Source organism: Macaca thibetana, chromosome 19 (assembly GCF_024542745.1).
Source record: "Macaca thibetana thibetana isolate TM-01 chromosome 19, ASM2454274v1, whole genome shotgun sequence".
NCBI classification, from domain to species: Eukaryota; Metazoa; Chordata; class Mammalia; order Primates; family Cercopithecidae; genus Macaca; species Macaca thibetana.
In genome coordinates this window covers 42,720,321-42,739,228 of record NC_065596.1, presented here as the reverse complement: position 1 = coordinate 42,739,228, position 18,908 = coordinate 42,720,321, and the positions used below count along the sequence as shown (strand labels likewise).

At 54.5% G+C, this 18,908-nt stretch overlaps 2 protein-coding genes across 12 annotated transcripts in view; one reads left to right on the top strand and one right to left on the bottom strand.

Annotated features, from left to right (window-relative positions):
• YIF1B (Yip1 interacting factor homolog B, membrane trafficking protein) overlaps positions 1-18,908 on the top strand; it is a 287,798-nt gene that overhangs the window by 10,892 nt on the left and 257,998 nt on the right. Inside the window, exon 1 of one of the 9 annotated variants that reach the window (XM_050769168.1) lies at positions 1,249-1,252. The exons of 1 other annotated variant lie outside the window; for it this stretch is intronic. The gene's annotated coding sequence lies outside the window, so the exon portion shown is untranslated. Of the gene's footprint in view, positions 1-1,248; positions 1,253-3,185; positions 3,191-4,073; positions 4,079-4,815; positions 4,820-9,457; positions 9,462-9,710; positions 9,716-16,437; positions 16,443-17,154; positions 17,159-18,908 lie in introns of those variants that run through there. 7 more of the 9 variants (XM_050769137.1, XM_050769180.1, XM_050769163.1 and 4 more) reach the window with 7 other exon arrangements.
• Positions 1-18,908, bottom strand: part of RYR1 (ryanodine receptor 1) — a 158,547-nt gene that overhangs the window by 79,210 nt on the left and 60,429 nt on the right. For all 3 annotated transcript variants that reach the window (XM_050768867.1, XM_050768868.1, XM_050768869.1), the window contains exons 38-58: positions 16,700-16,846; positions 14,741-15,014; positions 13,007-13,121; positions 12,787-12,919; positions 12,366-12,460; positions 10,126-10,261; positions 9,503-9,689; positions 9,308-9,416; positions 8,503-8,623; positions 8,221-8,390; positions 6,481-6,701; positions 6,292-6,382; positions 4,894-5,034; positions 4,342-4,505; positions 4,172-4,250; positions 3,855-3,944; positions 3,000-3,140; positions 2,550-2,624; positions 2,381-2,456; positions 1,972-2,095; positions 1,265-1,380 (exon numbers count right to left, since the gene is read on the bottom strand). In XM_050768867.1, the coding sequence (XP_050624824.1) occupies positions 1,265-1,380; positions 1,972-2,095; positions 2,381-2,456; positions 2,550-2,624; positions 3,000-3,140; positions 3,855-3,944; positions 4,172-4,250; positions 4,342-4,505; positions 4,894-5,034; positions 6,292-6,382; positions 6,481-6,701; positions 8,221-8,390; positions 8,503-8,623; positions 9,308-9,416; positions 9,503-9,689; positions 10,126-10,261; positions 12,366-12,460; positions 12,787-12,919; positions 13,007-13,121; positions 14,741-15,014; positions 16,700-16,846 (2,805 nt within the window). The remainder of the gene's footprint in view (positions 1-1,264; positions 1,381-1,971; positions 2,096-2,380; positions 2,457-2,549; positions 2,625-2,999; positions 3,141-3,854; positions 3,945-4,171; positions 4,251-4,341; positions 4,506-4,893; positions 5,035-6,291; positions 6,383-6,480; positions 6,702-8,220; positions 8,391-8,502; positions 8,624-9,307; positions 9,417-9,502; positions 9,690-10,125; positions 10,262-12,365; positions 12,461-12,786; positions 12,920-13,006; positions 13,122-14,740; positions 15,015-16,699; positions 16,847-18,908) is intronic.

Below are 18,908 nucleotides of genomic sequence, written 5' to 3'. Positions count from 1 at the left end.
AACTGATTCTATTAAAATAATAATACTGGCTCCAATTATTAAAAACTTGCTATGGCCTTGGCACTGTGAGACATGTCATCCTCACACAGTCTCCTTACAACTTGGAGGTCTGTGCAGTTGGTTCCCAGCCCCCATTTTTCAGATGAGGAAACGGAGGTGAAGTAACTGACCCCAGGTCAGTAAGTGACAGAACCATGGCTAGTTATGGCGAACATAGGCTCCTATCACAGGTGAGGAATCAGAGGTCTAGAGAGGGAAGGGAATTGTCAAGGGGATGTGCAGCACTGAAGCTAGGCAGGCAGGCTTTGAGGCGAGACGTGACAGCGAATCCTGCTCTGCCACTCACCTGGAGGGAATTTGGGGTTCCTGAGGGCAGCTCTCAAGGGCAATGCTGGAGGGGGGTCTCTAGGGAAACTAGAGGGGATTGCAGGGCCTAGCTGTAATTCTTAGTGGTCTATAAAAGGCATTGGGAGCATCCCAACAAGCTCAGCCTTCAAAATGGATCCAGAAATCTGCCCTGTTCTCACCCTTTTTGCCTCCTGTCTCCACCCCAGTCAAGCCAGAGGGACCCCGTGAACACCAGAATTATGGATCACGTCCGTCCTCGGCTCAGCCCTCAAACCCCAACTCCATCTCACTTCAGGTAAAGGTCAAAGTCCTCATCACAGCTAGCAAAGCCCTGCATGATCTGCCCCAGTCACCTCTGTGACCCTGTTTATCTCTGTCCCCCTCGATGACTCTGCTTCAGCTGCCGGGCATCCTGACACTTACACCAGGGACCTCTCAGGGCCTTCGCACTCACTGTTCCTTTGCCTGTGAGGAACAGATGTCTCCCAGAGGTCCACACAGCTCCTCCCTCACCTCCTTCATGGCTTGCCTCAGATGTCACTTTCTCATCAAAGTCTTTCCGGAACACCCTATTTAAAATGACAACTGGCTCCACACTCCCAATCCCCTCTACCTGGCTCTATTGTTTTCTTCTTCCCATGACACTGATCACCTTCTAACACTAAATGATTTCGTTATTTATGATGCTAATTGCCTGAAGCCAACACAGGAGTAGTTGCAGGGGAGCAGGGTTCATTTGTCATCTTCACTGCTGTACCCCAGCATCTAGAACAGTGTCTGGCACATAGTAGAAGCTCAATAAACATCAGATAAGGGGAGGACGGATTGAGTGCAGGAATGGGTGTCCTAGGTGAGTCTGGTCTGCAGAACCGGTGTCTGCAGGTGGGGCGGGCATAAGGGGGGGATTTCTCCCTACCCAGGTGGGCAATGAACTCCTGAGAAATGTCCATCCAGCGCAGCAGCTGCTGCAGGAAGCCAAAGGCAAACCGCTTTTCAATGGAAGACGAGTCCAGTTCCATGTCCTTAAGGCCTCTGGAGATGTGGAGAGGGATCAGCCCAGACACCGGCCCTACAGTTTCCCACCCTTCTCAGGTCCGTCTCTGCTCCTGCTGGCCAGCTTTGGCTTCACCCCAGGTTGGGGCTCCACTCTGAGCCCCCCATGCCCCACCCCACTTAGCCTTCTCCCCTCTCTGGCCCCGCCTCTGCTCCCAGGCCCCGCCCCCTCAGCCTCCTCCCCTTTGGCCCCACCTCTGTTCCCCAGGTCCTGCCCTTCTCAGCCTTCTCTCCTCTTTGGTCCCGCCTCCACTCACCGGTCCCCGTCCCTCTCAGTCTCCTCCACTCTCTGGCCCCGCCTCTGCTCCCTGGGCCCCGCCCTTCTCTGCCTCCTCTCCTCTCTGGTTCCGCCTCTGCTCCTTAAGCCCCGCCCCACCCATTTCGGACTCCTCCCCATCTGGCCCCGCCTCTGTGTCCAGGCCCCACTCCCTTAGCTCCTCCCCTCTGGTTCCATCTTTGCTCCCCAGGCCCCGCTCCTCTCGGTTCCACCCCTCTCTGGCCCCGCCTCTCCCAGCCTTTGCCGGGTGGGTTCCTCCTGCTGCTCTTCCGCGGGGGTCCCAACCCGCGTGCCTTGTAACCGCGAAGCCATTCATCTGCAGGAATTTCAGCAGCTCCTGGGCCTTCTCTCGATCTCGTGCCTTCTCCTTGGCTGTTAGCGTGTCGTAGGGGACCAGCAGGGGGTGGGTCCCACCGCCTGAGGAGGCAAAGACCAGAAATCAGGGCTCTGGGGAAGACCCGGGCCACTCTCACTGAAGTGGTTCCTGCAGTGCCCGGCATGCGTAATTATAGTAATAAAGATGAAGATACGAATAACCGAAACATTGCTTGCTGGTGCTCATCTCATTACCCCATGGTGGTAAACGCTGTTATTATTCCCATCTACAGATGGAGAAACCGAGTTTCAGGGGCATGAAGGCAATCAGTAAAGCCACACGGTGAAGCCACGGGGGTCGCCTGGGGGCGGCATGGGCGTCCTCACCTTTGGCTTCCAGCTCCTGCTTCTTCTTCCTTCCCCACGTGTTGTGGTAATTTTCCGCCAGTTGTTCTGCCATGGCCTGGGAGTGGATGCAGAGTCAACGGGTAGATTCAGAGGATGCCAGCCCCCCCAAAGACACCCCATGTCCCCCCAGAAGGATCAGGGCTCTCACCTGCAGCTCCCGGGACAGGGTAACTGCGCTAAGGTCGGGGGGCTGGGGGTTGTAGCCTTCTCGAGGATCGTAGGTCTAAGACGACAAGGGGAATATGGGAGGTAGGTTGATGGGCTAGCAGGAAGCCCAGGCCAGCCCCTCCCCAGGCCCCCACTAGTCCATTCTACCTCCTCCGCCCTCCCCTGGCTCAATACCCCGTGTCCTCTCCTTAAGGCCCTGTCTCTAAACTACCCCATCCTTCTCTCCTCTGCCCTTTGCAATTATTCAGACCCCTGCCCTCTCCTTTCCCAGAGCTCAAGTTTCTGCACCCCTCTCTGGCCCCACCTACCTCCCTGGGCCCCTCTCCTCTCCATCCCATCCCTGTCTGGCCACGCCCTCTCCTGGCCTCGCCCCTTGTTCTAGACCCTCCCCACATCGTGCCCCTGCCCTCCGCCCAGGCCCCGCCTTCACCTGGGCACTTTGTGATATCTTCCGCGTTTTTTTCTTTTCCGTCTTCTCCTCCTCACCGTCCCTGGCCTTCTCTATGGTCCATTCCCAGGCAATCATGGCCTTCAGGGACTCCTTGATGGGCCAGCGGTAAATCTCTTTGTCCTAGGGTGGACAGGAGGGTGGGGAGTTGATGGAATGGAGTGAGAGGGGGGTGGAGGAAGGACCCCAAAGGAGAAAACCCTGACCACGTGGCTAGGCAGTGGTCCAGTCTGGATTCGAACTCAAGTCTCTTACCTGCTCTGTAACAGAGCCTCCCAAACCCAATGTCCTTATCCCATTAGACACACGAGTCTCTGAGAATTTTTTTTTTTTTTTTTTTGAGACGGAGTCTCCTTCTGTCACCCAGCCTAGAGTACAGTGGCATGATCTTGGCTCACTGCCAGCTCCTCCTCCCGGGTTCATGCCATTCTCCTGCCTCAGCCTCCCGAGTAGCTGGGACTACAGGCGCCTGCCACCACACCCAGTTAATTTTTTGTATTTATAGTAGAGACGGGGTTTCACCGTGTTAGCCAGGATGGTCTCCATCTTCTGACCTCGTGATCCGCCCGCCTCGGCTTCCCAAAGTGCTGGGATTACAGGCGTGAGCCACAGCGCCCGGCTCCAAGAAGTCTTACTACAGCCAAGGAATCAAACCCACTCTCTCAGACTCTCTACCCGCTCTACCAAGTTTGAGAGAAGGCAAAGTCCATGAATGAGGAGACCTAATCCACAGATCCACCTAGATGCAAACCTGTGAACCTTCCTCACTCCTCCCTGAACCCTCAAATTTAGGGGTTTCATTTTGACTCCCAATGCTGGGCCTCAAGGCCTGGTCACCTTCTCTGAAAAGGTCTTGTAGGGCCTCAGCATGGGGTGGGTCTTCAACTCCTCATCTATGTTCTCTCCATAGGACCAGTTGTTCTGGATCTAGAGATGGAGAGGAGGCAGGGTGATGGGGAGGCAGCAGTTGGGGACACATAGGGGGGACCCTGGAGGAGCCGAGGACAGAGAATCCTGGGGGATCCCAGAAAAAGCTAAGGGTCTTAGGGAAGGCTGGGGGGTCTCAGGGAGATCTGGAGCCTCAGGGAGGAACCAGGTCAGGGGGAAAGCTGGGGTCTTGAGGGTTTCTAGGATAGGAGGACCCTGAGGCCAACCTTGTCGAAGGCCCACTTCTCATGCGTATACTCCGCAAACTTGTTAATGAAGGAGTCCAGCTTCTCCGGGATGATCACACTGTGGGGGGCATAGGGTCAGCAGATGTTGGGACTGGGGTTCCCTCCACCCCTGAAATCTTCCTCTCTGTCTCCCAGCCCCCAGGCCTCACTTGAGGGTTTCCACAGGCCGGGGATCAAAGTTGCCTTCAGCATCCACTGTGGCCTTTTTCTCCGCCTTAGATGAGTATGAGGCGTCCACATAGTCGGGGGGCAGAGCCCCAGCGATGGCACACAGACAAGGCATGGCCATTCGGTAAAGCTCCGGGTCGTATTTCTGGGAAGGCCGGGAGGATCAGGGGTAGGAAGTCACTAAAAGCCTCAGTGAGCCTCGGGACCTCAAACTCACACACTGCAATAATCAGCCCTTCTCCCTGAACCCCCAAACCTGAATTATGGTCCCTCTCCTTGAAACCCAAATCTCAGACCCAACTGTATGCTCAAATCATCCCCATATTACCCTCTCCAAGCTCCCAAACTAGAGGCCCACCCCCTTTTCCATAACCTCCACGCTGAAGCCTCAACCCATAGATCCTCCTAGATCCAAACATGCAGAACGCTCTCATCCTTGAACCCCCCAAAATTGGGGGGTTTCGCTCTGGACTCCCAATTTTGGGCCCCAAACCCTCCACATAGGCCATTTTGGGGCTCCCTGCTGCCCAGACCTTATGGGCCAGAGAGTCAAAGATGCCCCAGAAGAGTTTCCGGGTGAGGTGCAGCTCCTCCTCCGAGGTGACCCCGAAGTTGGCCCAGCCTGTGGGTAGGCAGTAGTACTTCCAACAACGCTCATAGTGGTTGGTGAGGAGCTGGGTGGGAGCAAGAGGGGGACACACAAATGAAAGGGGGAACCAGCGGATGGCAGGCAGACGAAGGCCCAGAGAGACACAAGCATGCCAGTGCTTTTAAATTATGAAGGAGGTGTGGGTTATGCAAATGATATGCTAATAAGGGAAGAAATGGTATGTTTTTTGAGGAGTGGTCTTAGACAGCTTAGTATGCAAATTTAGCATTCTTAATTTAGAGTTAAGATGGGCATTAAACTAGAGCTGGTTGCGTCTGGTGTTGCTTTACACAAATAAGCATGCTAATATTAATCCGTGGGTACGTAGTGAGTAAATGGGCATATGGATGCGGCAATCTGTGCTTATGCAAATTAACATATCAAGTAGAAACAAAAGCTGCACCCCATGCAAATATATGGTAATCGGGAGGAGGGCCTCCACTATCCAAGATGCAAAGTTTTTTTTTTTTTTTTTTTTTTTTGAGGTGGAGTCTCTGTCGACCAGGCTGGAGTGCAGTGGCACAATCTCGGCTCACTGCAACCTCCGCCTCCCAGGTTCAAGCAATTCTCCAGCCTCAGCCTCCAGAGTAGCTGGGATTACAGGTGTGCTCCACCACGCCCAGCTCATTTTTGTATTTTTAGTAGAGACCGGGTTTCACCATGTTGGCCAGGCTGGTCTCGAACGCCTTGACCTCAAGTAATCTGCCCACCTCTGCCTCCCAAAGTGTTGGGATTACAGTCGTGAGCCACCGCGCCTGACTAAAATGCAAATTTGAAATACGAGCTGATTTCGATGTATTATGCAAAATAGTCAAGCTATCTGAGTTGGGGTAGCTCTTTATGCAAATTAGCATGCAAATGAAAAAATAAGAAAGACAGTGTGCAAATATTCAGAATAGCTGTGGTAATGTTTATTCAAATAAATGCACTCATTTGAATAGTGGAAGTCTGGTGGTCCAGGCATGCAAATAAACATGCTAATTAGGGAAAGTGGTGTGTTCCATGCAAATATATGCTAATTGAAGCAGGGGCTGGCTCACTGTTAAGCAAATTAAACGCTAATTAGGGAACGCTAGAGGCATCAATGAAGCAAAGTGAATGTTCTGGGAATCCTAGTATGCAAATAAGGATACTAAGAGGTTTCTATGGGGACGCCGTCCTAACTAGTGCAGGTTAACTGGGCTGGGCAGCGCCGACACAAATGAGCCCCGCAGTCGGAGGGAAGAGCAAACCAGTGTGGGCGCGGCCTGGAAACGAACCGCTAAAGATCGCTTGTCCTTACCTTGAGTGGCATCTTGGCAAACTCGTTTAAGATGGGCACGTCGAACACCAGACGCCGCAGCAGGTGCTGCAGCATCGACGGGCGGATGTACCTGCGCGACAGCGCACAGGATGGTGGGACCTCCCCTCTAGGCCTGCTCTGCGGCCCCGCCCCTGCCCCCGCCCCGTCCTGGGGCCCGCCCCACCCCACCTGCAGAGAGCCATGAGGCAGTCCTCGATGACGTCGCGCTGCGCCTTGGTGAGCGAGCGACCCCGGGACAGGCGGTACACCGTGTGCAGCATGGAGTCCACCATGATGGCGCGGTGTTCCGTGCCCGCAAAGAGCGGCGCACACTTGGTGATGAGAGGCAGCACGGCCAGGCACAGGTAGCGGTTCAGCGCCAGTGCCATCTCAGTGGTGCTGAAAGTGGCCTAGGGCGCAGAGGGAGGACATCAGGCCCGCTGCACACCCCCGGGGCTGCTCTGGCACCTGCCCTGAGCTACTCTGGCCAAAGGATCCAAGCTTCTGATCACTCCCCCAAAACCTGCTTCTCTCAATCTCTACCACCCTCCTCCCACCCTATGCCCATGCCCCTACGCCCACAGTCCCCACCCCACCACTTACTACTTTGGCCTATGCAAAATTTCAAACACACACAACTGGTCGATGAGATTAATGAACCCCATTACAGATTTGGCTCTTCTGTAAATATGGATGGTCTGCACACTTATCTCCTCTCTAAGCCTCACCTTTCTTCCTGTAACACGTTCTTTTCCATTTGTTAGAGACAGCGGTCTCTGTTGCCCAGGCTGGAGTGCAGTGGTGCAATCATAGCTTCCTGCAGCCTCGAATTCCTGGGCTCTGGTGATCCTCCTGCCTCAGCCTCACTAGTAGCTAGGACTACAGGGACGCACCTCCATGCCTGGCTAATTTTTCTTTTTTTTTTGAGATAAGGTCTGGCTCTGTTGCCCAGGCAGGAATGCAGCGGTGTAATCACAGTTCACTGCAGCCTCAAAGTCTGTGCCTCAAGTGATTCTCCCACCTCAGCCTCTCTAGTAGCAGAGACTACAGGTGTGCACCACCATACCCAGCTAATATTTAAATTTTTTTGTAGAGACAGGGTCTCTCCATGTTGCCCAGGCTGGTCTCGAACTCCTGGCTTCAAGCGAACCGCCCGCCTTGGCCTCCCAAAGTTATTACAAGGGTGAGCCACCATGCACAGCCCCAGGCTCTCTTAAACCCTCTCTAGGAAGGCTTCTGTCCCCTGCTGAAACTGTTCATCCCAGTTTCCAGTGACCTTGACTTTGCTAAACTGGTGATCACTTCTCAGTGCTCATTTTCCTTGCCCTATCACCCTTCTGTTATTGCTGTTCCTGTACAGAGTTCTGTGTGTCCACAGTGCCAAACCAACACTGTGAACGAATTTTTTTTTTTTTTAAGTTGGAGTCTCGCTCTGTCGCCAGGCTGGAGTGCAGCAGCGTGATCTCAGCTCACTGCAACCTCGCCTCCCGGGTTCAAGCAATTCTCCTGCCTCAGCCTCCCGAGTAGCTGGGATTACAGGCGTGTGCCACCACGCCTGGCTAATTTTTGTATTTTTAGTAGAGATGTGGTTTCACCACGTTGGTCAGGCTGGTTTCGAACTCCTGACCTTGTGATCCGCTTGCCTCGGCCCCACAAAGTGCTGGGATTACAGGCGTGAGCCACCGCGCCTGGCCTTGAACAATGATTTCTATTTCTTATAACTGGAGGTCGTGGAGATTCCTACTCACCCTTCATTGGAATTCAGAGTGTTTCTTGGTTTTCATTTTCTATCTTTATGATGGTGTTGGGGATTATGGTATGTCCACAATCCCAAGAAAAGCAAAAGCAGCTGCTGCTGCTCCACCGTGACCCATCTCCTGTCCCTCTGTGGAGGCGGGGAGGGCGGCCAGGCTGGGCGGGGCTGCTCACCGTGTCCAGCGAGGCGGCTGCCCTCATGTCGGGCAGGAATCCCACGTCCAGCACGTGCAGCAAGAAGTCCTGGTTCTCGATGCCGTACACACGGTCCAGGAAGAGCACCATGGACGCCTTGTGGTCCGGCACGAAGGATGCTGACATCTTTGGCTGCACCAGAGCCCCGTCTGCAGGCAGGGAGGGCGGGTTCGGGGATGCCCTGCGGACCCGGACCCGGACCCGGACCCGGCGGCTCCCTCCCCAGCGTCACTCCTTTGCCAAGTTCCATCCCCTCCGCACCTTTGCCCAGGGTAGGCATCTGCAGTGGGAGGCTGATGATGCCCACGAGGTCCTCCAAGGGCACAAGGGAGCGGAGGATGGCACGGATCCGCAGGGCCTCACCCTTGCAGGCTTGGATTAGCTGGGGAACGCAGGGAGGGAGAGGGGCACTCATCAGGCGCTGGTGCCCCGCTCAGTGACTGCTCCGCTCCCTCCCTTCCCATACAGGGGGGTAGAGCAGGCCTCTTTCAGCGGGCTGTCTAGGGTTTCCAGCCCTCATTCCTCTGCCTGTGCCCCCCGACCCCAGCCCTGAACCCTCTCCCTGCACCCCCCATCCCCATCCTGACCCCTCTGCTTGTGCCCCCCGACCCCAGTCCTGACCTCTCTCCCTGCGTCCCCATCCCCATCCTGACCCCTCTTCTTGTGCCCCCCAACCCCAGTCCTGACCCCTCTCCCTGTGACCCCTCATCCTGGCCCCGACCCCTATCCCTGTGTCCCCATCCCCATCCTGACCTCTCTCCCTGTGTCCCCATCCATCCTGAGTCCTCTCCATGTGCCCCGCCATCCCGGCCCCGACCTCTCTCCCTGTGTGCCCCCATCCCAGCCCTGACCACTCTGGGTGTCACTGTCTGTCTCCCCCACTGGACCGGGAGCTCTGTGAGACCAGGCCCTGGGGCTGTCTTGGTCACTGTTGTGTCCCCAGCATTGCTAGTCCAGGACCACCCACGTATGTGAGCTCACTCCGTGTCACTGAGTGCCTGCATGAGGCATTCAAGGCGGCTGTGCCTGCCCTCCCTCCCCATCCCGCCCTGGCTCTGGGTCTCACATGCATCTCTGGCGCACAGCGTCCAAGCAGGTCGATCAAGGCGGCATAGAAGGACATGATGGCGTGTCCCAGGTGCACCCGGTTTTCTTCAGGTGGTTCCTCACCGAAGCTGCAGGGAAGGTGGGTGGGTGGGGGAGGCAGCTAGGGGCCGGGGAGGGCGGGTTGCCCTATTGAGGAGGGGGCCGGGACACTCACTGCTCGCGCCGCCGGTCCCTGCGGATGCCTGGGCCATCCCTCGCAGGGTCCTCGGAGATGCGGATGGCCTCTTCGATGGCAGCCAGCAGCCCTGAGCCACCCTCACCCCGCAGGGCGGGTCCGAAGCACTCAGGCTTCCGGATGAGCAGCCGCACCACCACGTTGGCGTTCTCCTCCACGCTCTCGCCTGGCCACCCGTGTGGGGACAGGGGGTCTCAATGAGCCACCACCAGATACCTCCCCATGAAGCCCCAGGACTCAACACTTCCAGGGGTAACACAGGTCCCATCCAGCCCCAGGACCCAACAACTCTAGGGGTAACACCAGGTCCCTGCCAGCCCCACGACCCAATATCTCCAGGGGTAACACCAGGCTCCCACCAGCCCCAGGACCCAACGCTGCCAGCCCCAGGACCCAATACGTCCAGAGAGGTAACGCAGGCCCCTGCCAGCCCCAGGACCCAACACCTCCAGGGGTAACACAGGCCCCTGCCAGCCCCAGGCCTGCTTGAAGGGATCCCTGTCTGGACCCCACCTGTGGCTCAGGGTGTGAGCAGTCATCCCAAGGGAGGTGTGACCAGTGACTCCATACTTCCCCCTCTGCCACTGCCACCCCCTCCTCACCGTTTACGAAGACAGCGAAGCGCAGGAAGTCCAGGTAGCGCTCTCCACCGCAGGGGTTCCAGCCAATATCTGGGTATCCCTTGGCCACAAGCATGGGGCAGCTTTGGAGGCCACAGCCTGCCAGGTAGGACACGACCTGGGGACAGGAGGGGCTCAGTCAGAGACCAGACCCACGCCACCATCCTCCTGGGGCCCAGCCCTCTGCCCTGCCTTGCCCCGCGGCTCCTCAGTCTGGTTCAGCTCTGATCCCTTGGCCAATTAGCCCTGGTCCTGTCAGAGGCCTGTAAACTAGAGCAACTCCATCTTGAACAGGAGCGGAGTAAAATGAGGCTGAGATCTACTGCACTGCATTCCCAGATGGTTAAGGCATTCTAAGTCACAGAATGAGATAGAAGGTTGGCACAAGATACAGGTCATAAAGACCTTACTGATAAAACAGTTGCAGTAAAGAAGCCAGCCAAAACCCACCAAAACCAAGATGGCGAAGAGAGTGACCTCTGGCCGTCCTCACCGCTACACTCCCACCAGCGCCATGAGAGTTTACAAATGTCATGGCAATGTCAGGAAGTTATCCTACATGGTCTAGAAAGGGGAGGCACGAATAATCCACCCCTTGTTTAGCATATCATCAAGAAATAACATAAAAAATGGGCAACCAGCAGCCCTTGGGGCTGCTCTGTCTGTGGATTAGCCATTCTTTTATTCCTTTACTTTCCTAATAAACTTGCTTTCACTTTACTCTATGGACTCGCCCTGAATTCTTTCTTGCGTGAGATCTAAGAACCTTCTCTTTGGGCCTGGATCCAGACCCCTTTCCTGTAGTGGTCCTGTCTGCCCTCGTCTCCCATCTGGACCACGACACCAGCCTCCTCCCTGTGCTTCTGTCCTTCTGCCTTCCCCTCGATCTGTTTCCCACACACAGCCAGAGGGACTCTGTGAACACCTGAGTCAGGTCACGTCCCTCCTCTGCTCAGAACCCTGGCCTCCTCTCACTCAGGGTAAAAGCCAGAGCCCTTGTTGTGACCCATGAGATGCCTCATGACCCATCTGTCACCTCCTGCCCTCACCCCCACTGCCTCTGCCCCAGCCACAGCTGTCTCTCTGCTGTTCCTCCAACTCACGAGGTTCACTCCTGCCTCAGGGCCTTTGCACTGGCTGTTCTCACTGCCAAGAATGCTCTTCCCCATGATGTCCACCTGACCTGTCACCTTCCTTCAGAGCTTTACACAAATGTCACTTTCTCAATGAGACTTTCTCTGGCCACTTTTTTTTTTTTAAGGGTTCTCGCTCTGTCCCTCAGGTGAAGTGCAGTGGTGCGATATCTCACTGTAGCCTCAGCCTCGCAGGCTCTATCAAATCCTTCCACCTTAGCCTCCTGAGTAACTGGAACGACAGGTACGTGCCACTACACCCACCTAATTTTTGTATTTCTTTGTAGATACAAGGTCTCCCTATATTGGCCAGGCTGGTCTTAAAATCCTGAGCTCAAGTGATCCTCCTGCCTCGGCCTCCCAAAGTACTGGGATTACAGACACGAGCCACTTTGCCTGGCTGGACAGTGATTTTTGACTGTCATATTACTATTGCTTTGCACAGGTCCTACCATATGGTAAGTGAACGCTACATATTTGTTGAATGATAATATAACAGCAGCTGACTAATATAACACCACTGACTGCCTCTTTACAAACGCTTTCCTGGATTAAGTCATTTAATCCTCAGAATGACTCCATGAAGTCGTTTCTATGACTACATTCGTTGTACAAAATAAAGCAACAGAGGTCTGGAGACTCTAAGTCACTTATCCAAGGCCACACAGCCACGGAGCGAGGAGAGCAGAAGCAAAGTTGCTGAACTCTGGAGCCCATGCATTGCACCACTGTACACAGAAGTGCAAGCTCAGAGAGCCAAGAAATGTGCCAAGGCTACCTAGCTGGAAGCCTAGACTGCGGACCCGCCCCCAGCTGGGAAGCTAGAGTGCGGATGGGCTCCCAGCCCGAAGCGTCGACTGCAGACCTGCCCCAAGCCGGAAGCGTGGAGTGCAGACCTGCCCACAGCCAGGAAGCATCCCATGAATGAGCAACTGGGTGCCGTTCTCTCCCTGCAAATTAGTCTCCTGGTTGGGCACACCATCCAGAATTGCCCCCCAGAATGAGTTCAGAATCAGTAGGTGTCCCAAAGAGCCAGGTAGCGGCCCGATCTCCTCCCTTAGGCCCGGAGCCCAGCCCTGCCCTCCATACCTTTTCCAGGTCCTGCTCCTGCAACGCCAAGGCCAGCTCATTGTTGTCAATGACAGAGGCAGCAGCCACATCCAGGGGTGTGGAGCCCTGCATGCCTGCAGGGGCAAGAGGTGGGAAGAACATCTCACTCCTGCTTGTCTCACCTCCTCTGGGAAGCCCTCCCTGACCACCCTTTATCCAACCTGGATCAGGTACCTCCTCTGGTCTGTACTTCCCTCATCCAAGCTCTGACCACTCTGGGCTGTCACTACTGGGGTCACTATTGTATCCCCGGCATTACTCGTTACGGGGCCAGAGCCACAGTTGAGAGGGAGTATTTACTGAATGACTGAGTGAGTGAGCTGGTGGAAAGTGGGGCAGGCGTGGATAGGGTGCCAGGAGTGGGTTCTGGGGGACAGCCCCTGGGCTCGGGGGTTCTCACCCAGGCCGATGCCACTGTTCTCCAGCAGGTAGCTCAGGTGGTCAAACATGGAGCGCTGGTTCTGCCGGCTGATGCGGCAGAAATAGCAGAGGAAGCGGCAGCAGCTTGTCACCATCTTGGGGAAGCGGATCTCCTGGGACAGGCAGGGTGGGCCGGTGGTCAGGGCCTGCCCTCTGTGGCCGCCTCCCCTGAGCTCCCCAGTGTTCGCCTGGGCCCTCACCTTGGACTCGCCGCCCCCGAGGACGTTGACCATGACCTCCATGACCGTCTCGTGCATGCCCAGCGCCCTCATCAGGTTCGGGTGTTGGTAGAAGACTTTGTTGTTCATGATGTTCCTGTGCACGGGCAGAGTGCATGGGGTCACCAGGGGCCGGGTAGGGCCCAAGTCCAGAGAGGGCCACAGCCACCACTGTGACAGCAGCTGGTATTCTCAACCCTGTCCCTCTGTGCCTAGCACCACCCCCTTTACAGATCTGCAGTCACTCAATTGCTACAGCCAGCCAGGCGCAGTGGCTCACGCGTGTAATCCCAGCACTTTGGGAGGCCGAAGCTGGAGGATCACTTGAGGTCAGGAATTCGAGATCAGCCTGGCCAACATGGTGAAACCCCGTTTCTACTAAAAATACAAAAATTAGCCAGGTGTGGTGGCGCATACCCGTAATCCCAGCTACGTGGGAGGCTGAGGTGGGAGAATCACTTGAACCTGGTAGGCGGAGGTTGCAGTAAGCAGACATTGCGCACTCCAGGTTGGGGAACAGAGCAAGACTCCATCTCAAAAAAAATAACAATAAAAAAATAAAAAACAATTCCTACAGCCACTGTGGGAGAAAGGGTCCTTGTTTCTCTCATAAGGAGACCGAGCTGTGCACCCAAGGCGGGCTCCTCTAGAACAGAGATCTTTGCCATGTTGCCCTTTGTCAAATGTTGTCCCAGCAGAGTGGCTCACGCCTTGTAATTCCAGCCCTTTGGGAGGCCAAGGCAGGAGGATCACTTGAGCCCAGGAGTTCAAGACCAGCTCGGGCAACATAGCAAGACCCTGCCTCTACAAAAAAATTTGCAAATTAGCTGGGCATGGTGATATGTGTCTGTAGTCCCAGCTACTCAGGAGGCTGAGGCAGGAGGATTGCTTGAGCACAGGAAGTTGAGGCTGCAGTGAGCTATGATTGGGCCACTGCACTCTAGCCTGGGCAACAGAGTGAGGCCCTGTCTCAAAAACACCTAGAAAGGGCCTGGCATGCGGTAGGTGCTTAATAAATGTTTACTGTGTGAATGAGATATATTTGATACTGAGTGCTCACTACTACTACCATGATTATTATTATTCGCACAAGCTCATGGAAGCCACAGCACAACTCTTCAGAGCAGGCTTGGCTCTCCCCCATTTTACAGATGAGGAAACTGAAGCTCAAAAAGGGTAAACCTCAGCCAGGCGCGGTGGCTCAAGCCTCTAATCCCAGCACTTTGGGAGGCCGAGGCGGGTAGATCACCTGAGGTTAGGAGTTCAAGACCAGCTTGATCAAAGTGGTGAAACCCTGTCTCTACTAACTATAAAAAATTAGCCAGGTGTGGTGGTGCGTGTCTGTAATCCCAGCTACTTGGAAGGTTGAGACAGGAGAATTGCTTGAACCTGGGAGGCGGAGGTTGCAGTGAGCTGAGATCATGCCACCACACTCCAGCCTGGGTGACAGAGTGAGACTCAGTCTCACAAAAAAAAAAAAAAAAAAAAAAAGGGTAAACATCCTGCTGAGAGTCACACAGTAAGTGGAGCTGCTGCTACCACTGAGGGTAGAGAGGTAAGGGAAGGAGACATTAACCAGGAGGTGGGCTAGCCGCCTGAGACTGAGTAGATCACCCAGAGGATGGGCCAGAGTTGGGGAAGGGAATGTGATTGTATCCTGAAGGCATTCATTAGCCAAGGGGATATGCAAAGTAAGCGGGCAGGGCGGTGCCTCACCCGATGCTCTGGATCATGAGGTTCTCCTCCTGAGGGCCCATCTGCACGATGAGCAGGGAGCGGATCTGGCCGAGGCACTCAAGCAGGCTCATGGTGTCTTCCACGGAGGACGGTGAGATGGTGTACGCCCGTGGCAGGGCACGCAGCAGCTCACCCAGCCCGTCGTACTGCCGGTGCAGGAGGCTGAACATGGCCCGCACCAGCTCGGGGCTCTGCACGAAGTCCTCTTGGGCCCAGCGCACCACCATGTGGGACACCAGTTCCTGCAGGGACCCTGGGAAGGAGACAACACAAGGCTTGGAGCACCACGCAGGGTAGGTCAGCACGCGGGACCATGGACCACAACAATGTGGAAGGGGTCCCCTGTTCCAGAAGCTTTCCCAGTTACTACCACCCCTGCCCTCCACCTGCCGGGAGCAGGCAGATTCTAGCAGACTGTTTTCCCTTTTCTCTTTTAGAGACAGTGTCTTGCGCTGTTGCCCTGGCTGGGGTGCAGTGGTGCGATCACAGCTCAGTGCAGCCTCGAACTCCCGGGCTCAAGTGATCCTCCTACTCTGGCCTCCCAAAGGGCTAGGATTATAGGTGTGAGCCACTGTGCCCAGCCTGGCAAACTTTTTTCTATTCCCCCAAGAATCTCTCTGTTCTGTTTGCCCTAATATCCAGCCCACAAGGGCTTCCTAAAAATTTCAACAGGAATAATAAACTGTACAACTGCAAGATACCAGAGCCAACCGGAAGCACTTCACCATACACCTCTGAAGGCACATGTCACAATCCCATTTGTTCTATAAAAATACTGTGGATTTGGCAGGGCACGGTGGCTCACACCCGTAATCCCTGCACTTTGGGAGGCTGAGGTGGGTGGATCACCTGAGGTCAGGAGCTCGAGACCAGCCTGGCCAACATGGTGAAGCCCCGTCTCTACTAAAAGTACAAAAATTAGCCAGTAGCGTGCCTGTAATCCCAGCTACTCGGGAGGCTGAGACAGGAGAATTGCTTGCACCTAGGAGGCAGAGGTTGCAGTGAGCCAAGATCACGCCACTGCACTCTAGCCTGGGTGACAAAGCAAGACCCTGTCTCAAAAAATAATAATAATAATAATTTAAAAATCTAAACTCGCAGGCAGGGGCTTTGACTTTCTCCCCTCGGCTGTATTTCCCAGCCCTGGTAACAGTGCCTGGCCCAGAGTTGGCCCCATAAAAGTTTCCTGAATGTTGCAGGATAAAACCTGTACCAACGTTAGGAAATCTGTCCTTGTTAGATGTGGCTAATACACAGTTTGCAAAATAACACGTTGGCCCAACATTCATCACAGCTGCTTGTCTAATCCCTCAGCATGGTAATCGTCTCATCAAGAGAGAAAAGAGAAGCCGCAAGGCCACAGAAGCCACAGTGGTTCAGGTTGCCACCATCCCTTGGTTAGAGGTTTGCCACTAAGCTGGTAGGCTGTGTCACCCTGGTCCAACACACATGTTCTACAGCCCCCATCTTTGGAGGCAAACTCCAGCATGCCCCTTTTTTTTTTTTTAGACAGAGTCTTGCTCTGTTACCCCGGGTAGAGTGCAGTGGTGCAATCTGGGCTCACTGCAGCCCCCACCTCCTGGGTTCAAGCGATTCTCGTGCCTCACCTCCAAGTAGCTGGGATTACAGGTGTGCACCACCACGCCCGGTTAATTTTTGTATTTTTAGTAGAGAAGGGGGGTTTCACCATGTTGGCCAGGCTGGCCTCGAACTCCTGACCTCAAGTGATCCACCCGTCTCAGCCTCCCAAATTGCTGGGATTACAAGCATGACCCACCATGCCTGCTTCCAGTTTGCCCACCGCTCTTCTTCTCTCACTCCTGCCTATCTTCCCCTCCCTTGCATCCATCGTCATGCCCTCATTGGGACACAGAGGCTCCCCAGGCATGGGGCTGCCCACCCCACCCCTGCCCTCTCCCCGGTGACCCCAGTCCTCACGGGGTTTGCTCTCCTCTGCTGGCCGCTCCTCCTCAGGTTTCTCCTCCTCCTTCTTCACCAGCCGCACTTTCTCCAAAAGGCTCATGAGGCGGCTGCCCAGGGTGGTCTCTTCCTCTGGTTCCTCCTCCTCTCCATCCAGCTGAATTCCTGGAAGTGGTCAAGAAGCGGGGAAATATCATTCACCAGTTTGCTTATTCACCTGCTCACACACTCACTTCTTCATTTGTGCATATGTGCATGCATTCATGGAGTTTTTCATTTCCTTTTTTTTTTTTTTCTCTTTTGAGACAGTGTCTTGCTCTGTTGCAGTGGAGGGCAGTGGCATGATCTCACCTCACTGTAACCTCTGCCTCCCAGGCTCAAGCCATACTCCTACCTCAGCCTCCTGAGTAGCTGGGACTACAGGTGTGTGCCACCATGCCCTGTTAATTTTGTATCTTTTGCTGTAGAGATGGGGGGTCTTGCCATGTTGCCCAGGCTGGTTTTGAACTCCTGAGCTCAAGCAATCCTCCCCCTCAGCCTCCCAAAATGCCAGGATTACAGGCATGAGCCACCACCCCGGCCTCATTTACTTCTTTGTATGCTCATGTCTCTGTTCATGTATTCATTCTATGAAACATTTATCTTTTAAATCAATTTTACAAATATGTTCAAAGAACTAAAGGAAACTATGTCTGAAGAATTAAAAGGAATATGGGCCGGGCGCGGTGGCTCAAGCCTGTAATCCCAGTACTTTGGGAGCCTGAGACGGGAGGATCATGAGGTCAGGAGATTGAGACCATCCTGGCTAACACGGTGAAACCCCGTCTCTACTGAAAAATACAAAAAACTAGCCGGGCGAGGTGGCGGGCGCCTATAGTCCCAGCTACTCGGGAGGCTGAGGCAGGAGAATGGCGTAAACCCGGGAGGCGGAGCTTGCAGTGAGCTGAGATCCGGCCACTGCACTCCAGCCTGGGCGACAGAGCGAGACTCCACCTCAAAAAAAAGGAAATATGATAATAGTGACTCACCTAGTAGTGAATACTAATAAAAAGGCAGGTTGTTAAAATACAGAAATTATTATTTTTTTTTGAGATGGAGTTTTGCTCTTGTCGCCCAGGCTCAAGTGCAATGGCGCGATCTCGGTTCACTGCAACCTCCGCCTCCCGGGTTCAAGGGATTCTCCTGCCTTAGCCTCCCAAGTAGCCTGTACCATCATGCCTGGCTAATTTTGTATTTTTAGTAGAGATGGGGTTTCTCCATGTTGGTCAGGCTGGTCTCAAATTCCCAACCTCAGGTGATCCGCCCACCTCGGCCTCCCAAAGTGCTGGGATTACAGGCGTGAGCCACCGCACCCAGCTAAAATATAGAAATTCTGGAGTTGAAAGATAAAATAACTGAAATAAAAAATTACTAGAGGGGGTTCAACAGCATATTTGAGCTGGTAGGAGAAACAGTCAGTGAACTTGAAGGTAGGACATAGAGATTATGTAGCCTGAAGAACAGAAAAGTAAAAGAATGAAGAAAAGTGGACCAGATGTAGTGGCTCATGCCTGTAATCCAGCACTTTGGGAGGCCCAGGCATGCAAATTGCTTTAGCCCAGGAGTTCAAGACCAGCCTCGGCAACATGGCAAAACCCCGACTCTATAAAAAATTAAAAAATTAGCAAGGCTTGGTAGCACACACCTGTTCTCCCAGCTACTCAGGAGGCTGAGGTAGGAGGATGGCTTGAGCCCAGGAGGCAGAGGATGCAGTGAGCTAAGATTGCACCCCTGCACTCCTGCTGAGTGACAGAGTGAGACTGTCTCAAAAAAAAAAAAGAGCAAAGCAAAATGAAAAAAAGCCTCAGAGCCGGGCACGGTGGCTCACGCCTGTAATCCCAACACTTTGGGAGGCCGAGGCAGGTGAATCATGAGGTCAGGAGATCGAGGCCATCCTGGCTAACACGGTGAAACCCCATCTCTACTAAAAATACAAAAAATTGGCCGGGCGCGGTGGCTCAAGCCTGTAATCCCAGCACTTTGGGAGGCCGAGACGGGCGGATCACGAGGTCGGGAGATCGAGACCATCCTGGCTAACACGGTGAAACCCCGTCTCTACTAAAAAGTACAAAAAACTAGCCGGGCGAGGTGCGGGCGCCTGTAGTCCCAGCTACTCGGGAGGCTGAGGCAGGAGAATGGCGTGAACCCGGGAGGCGGAGCTTGCAGTGAGCTGAGATCCGGCCACTGC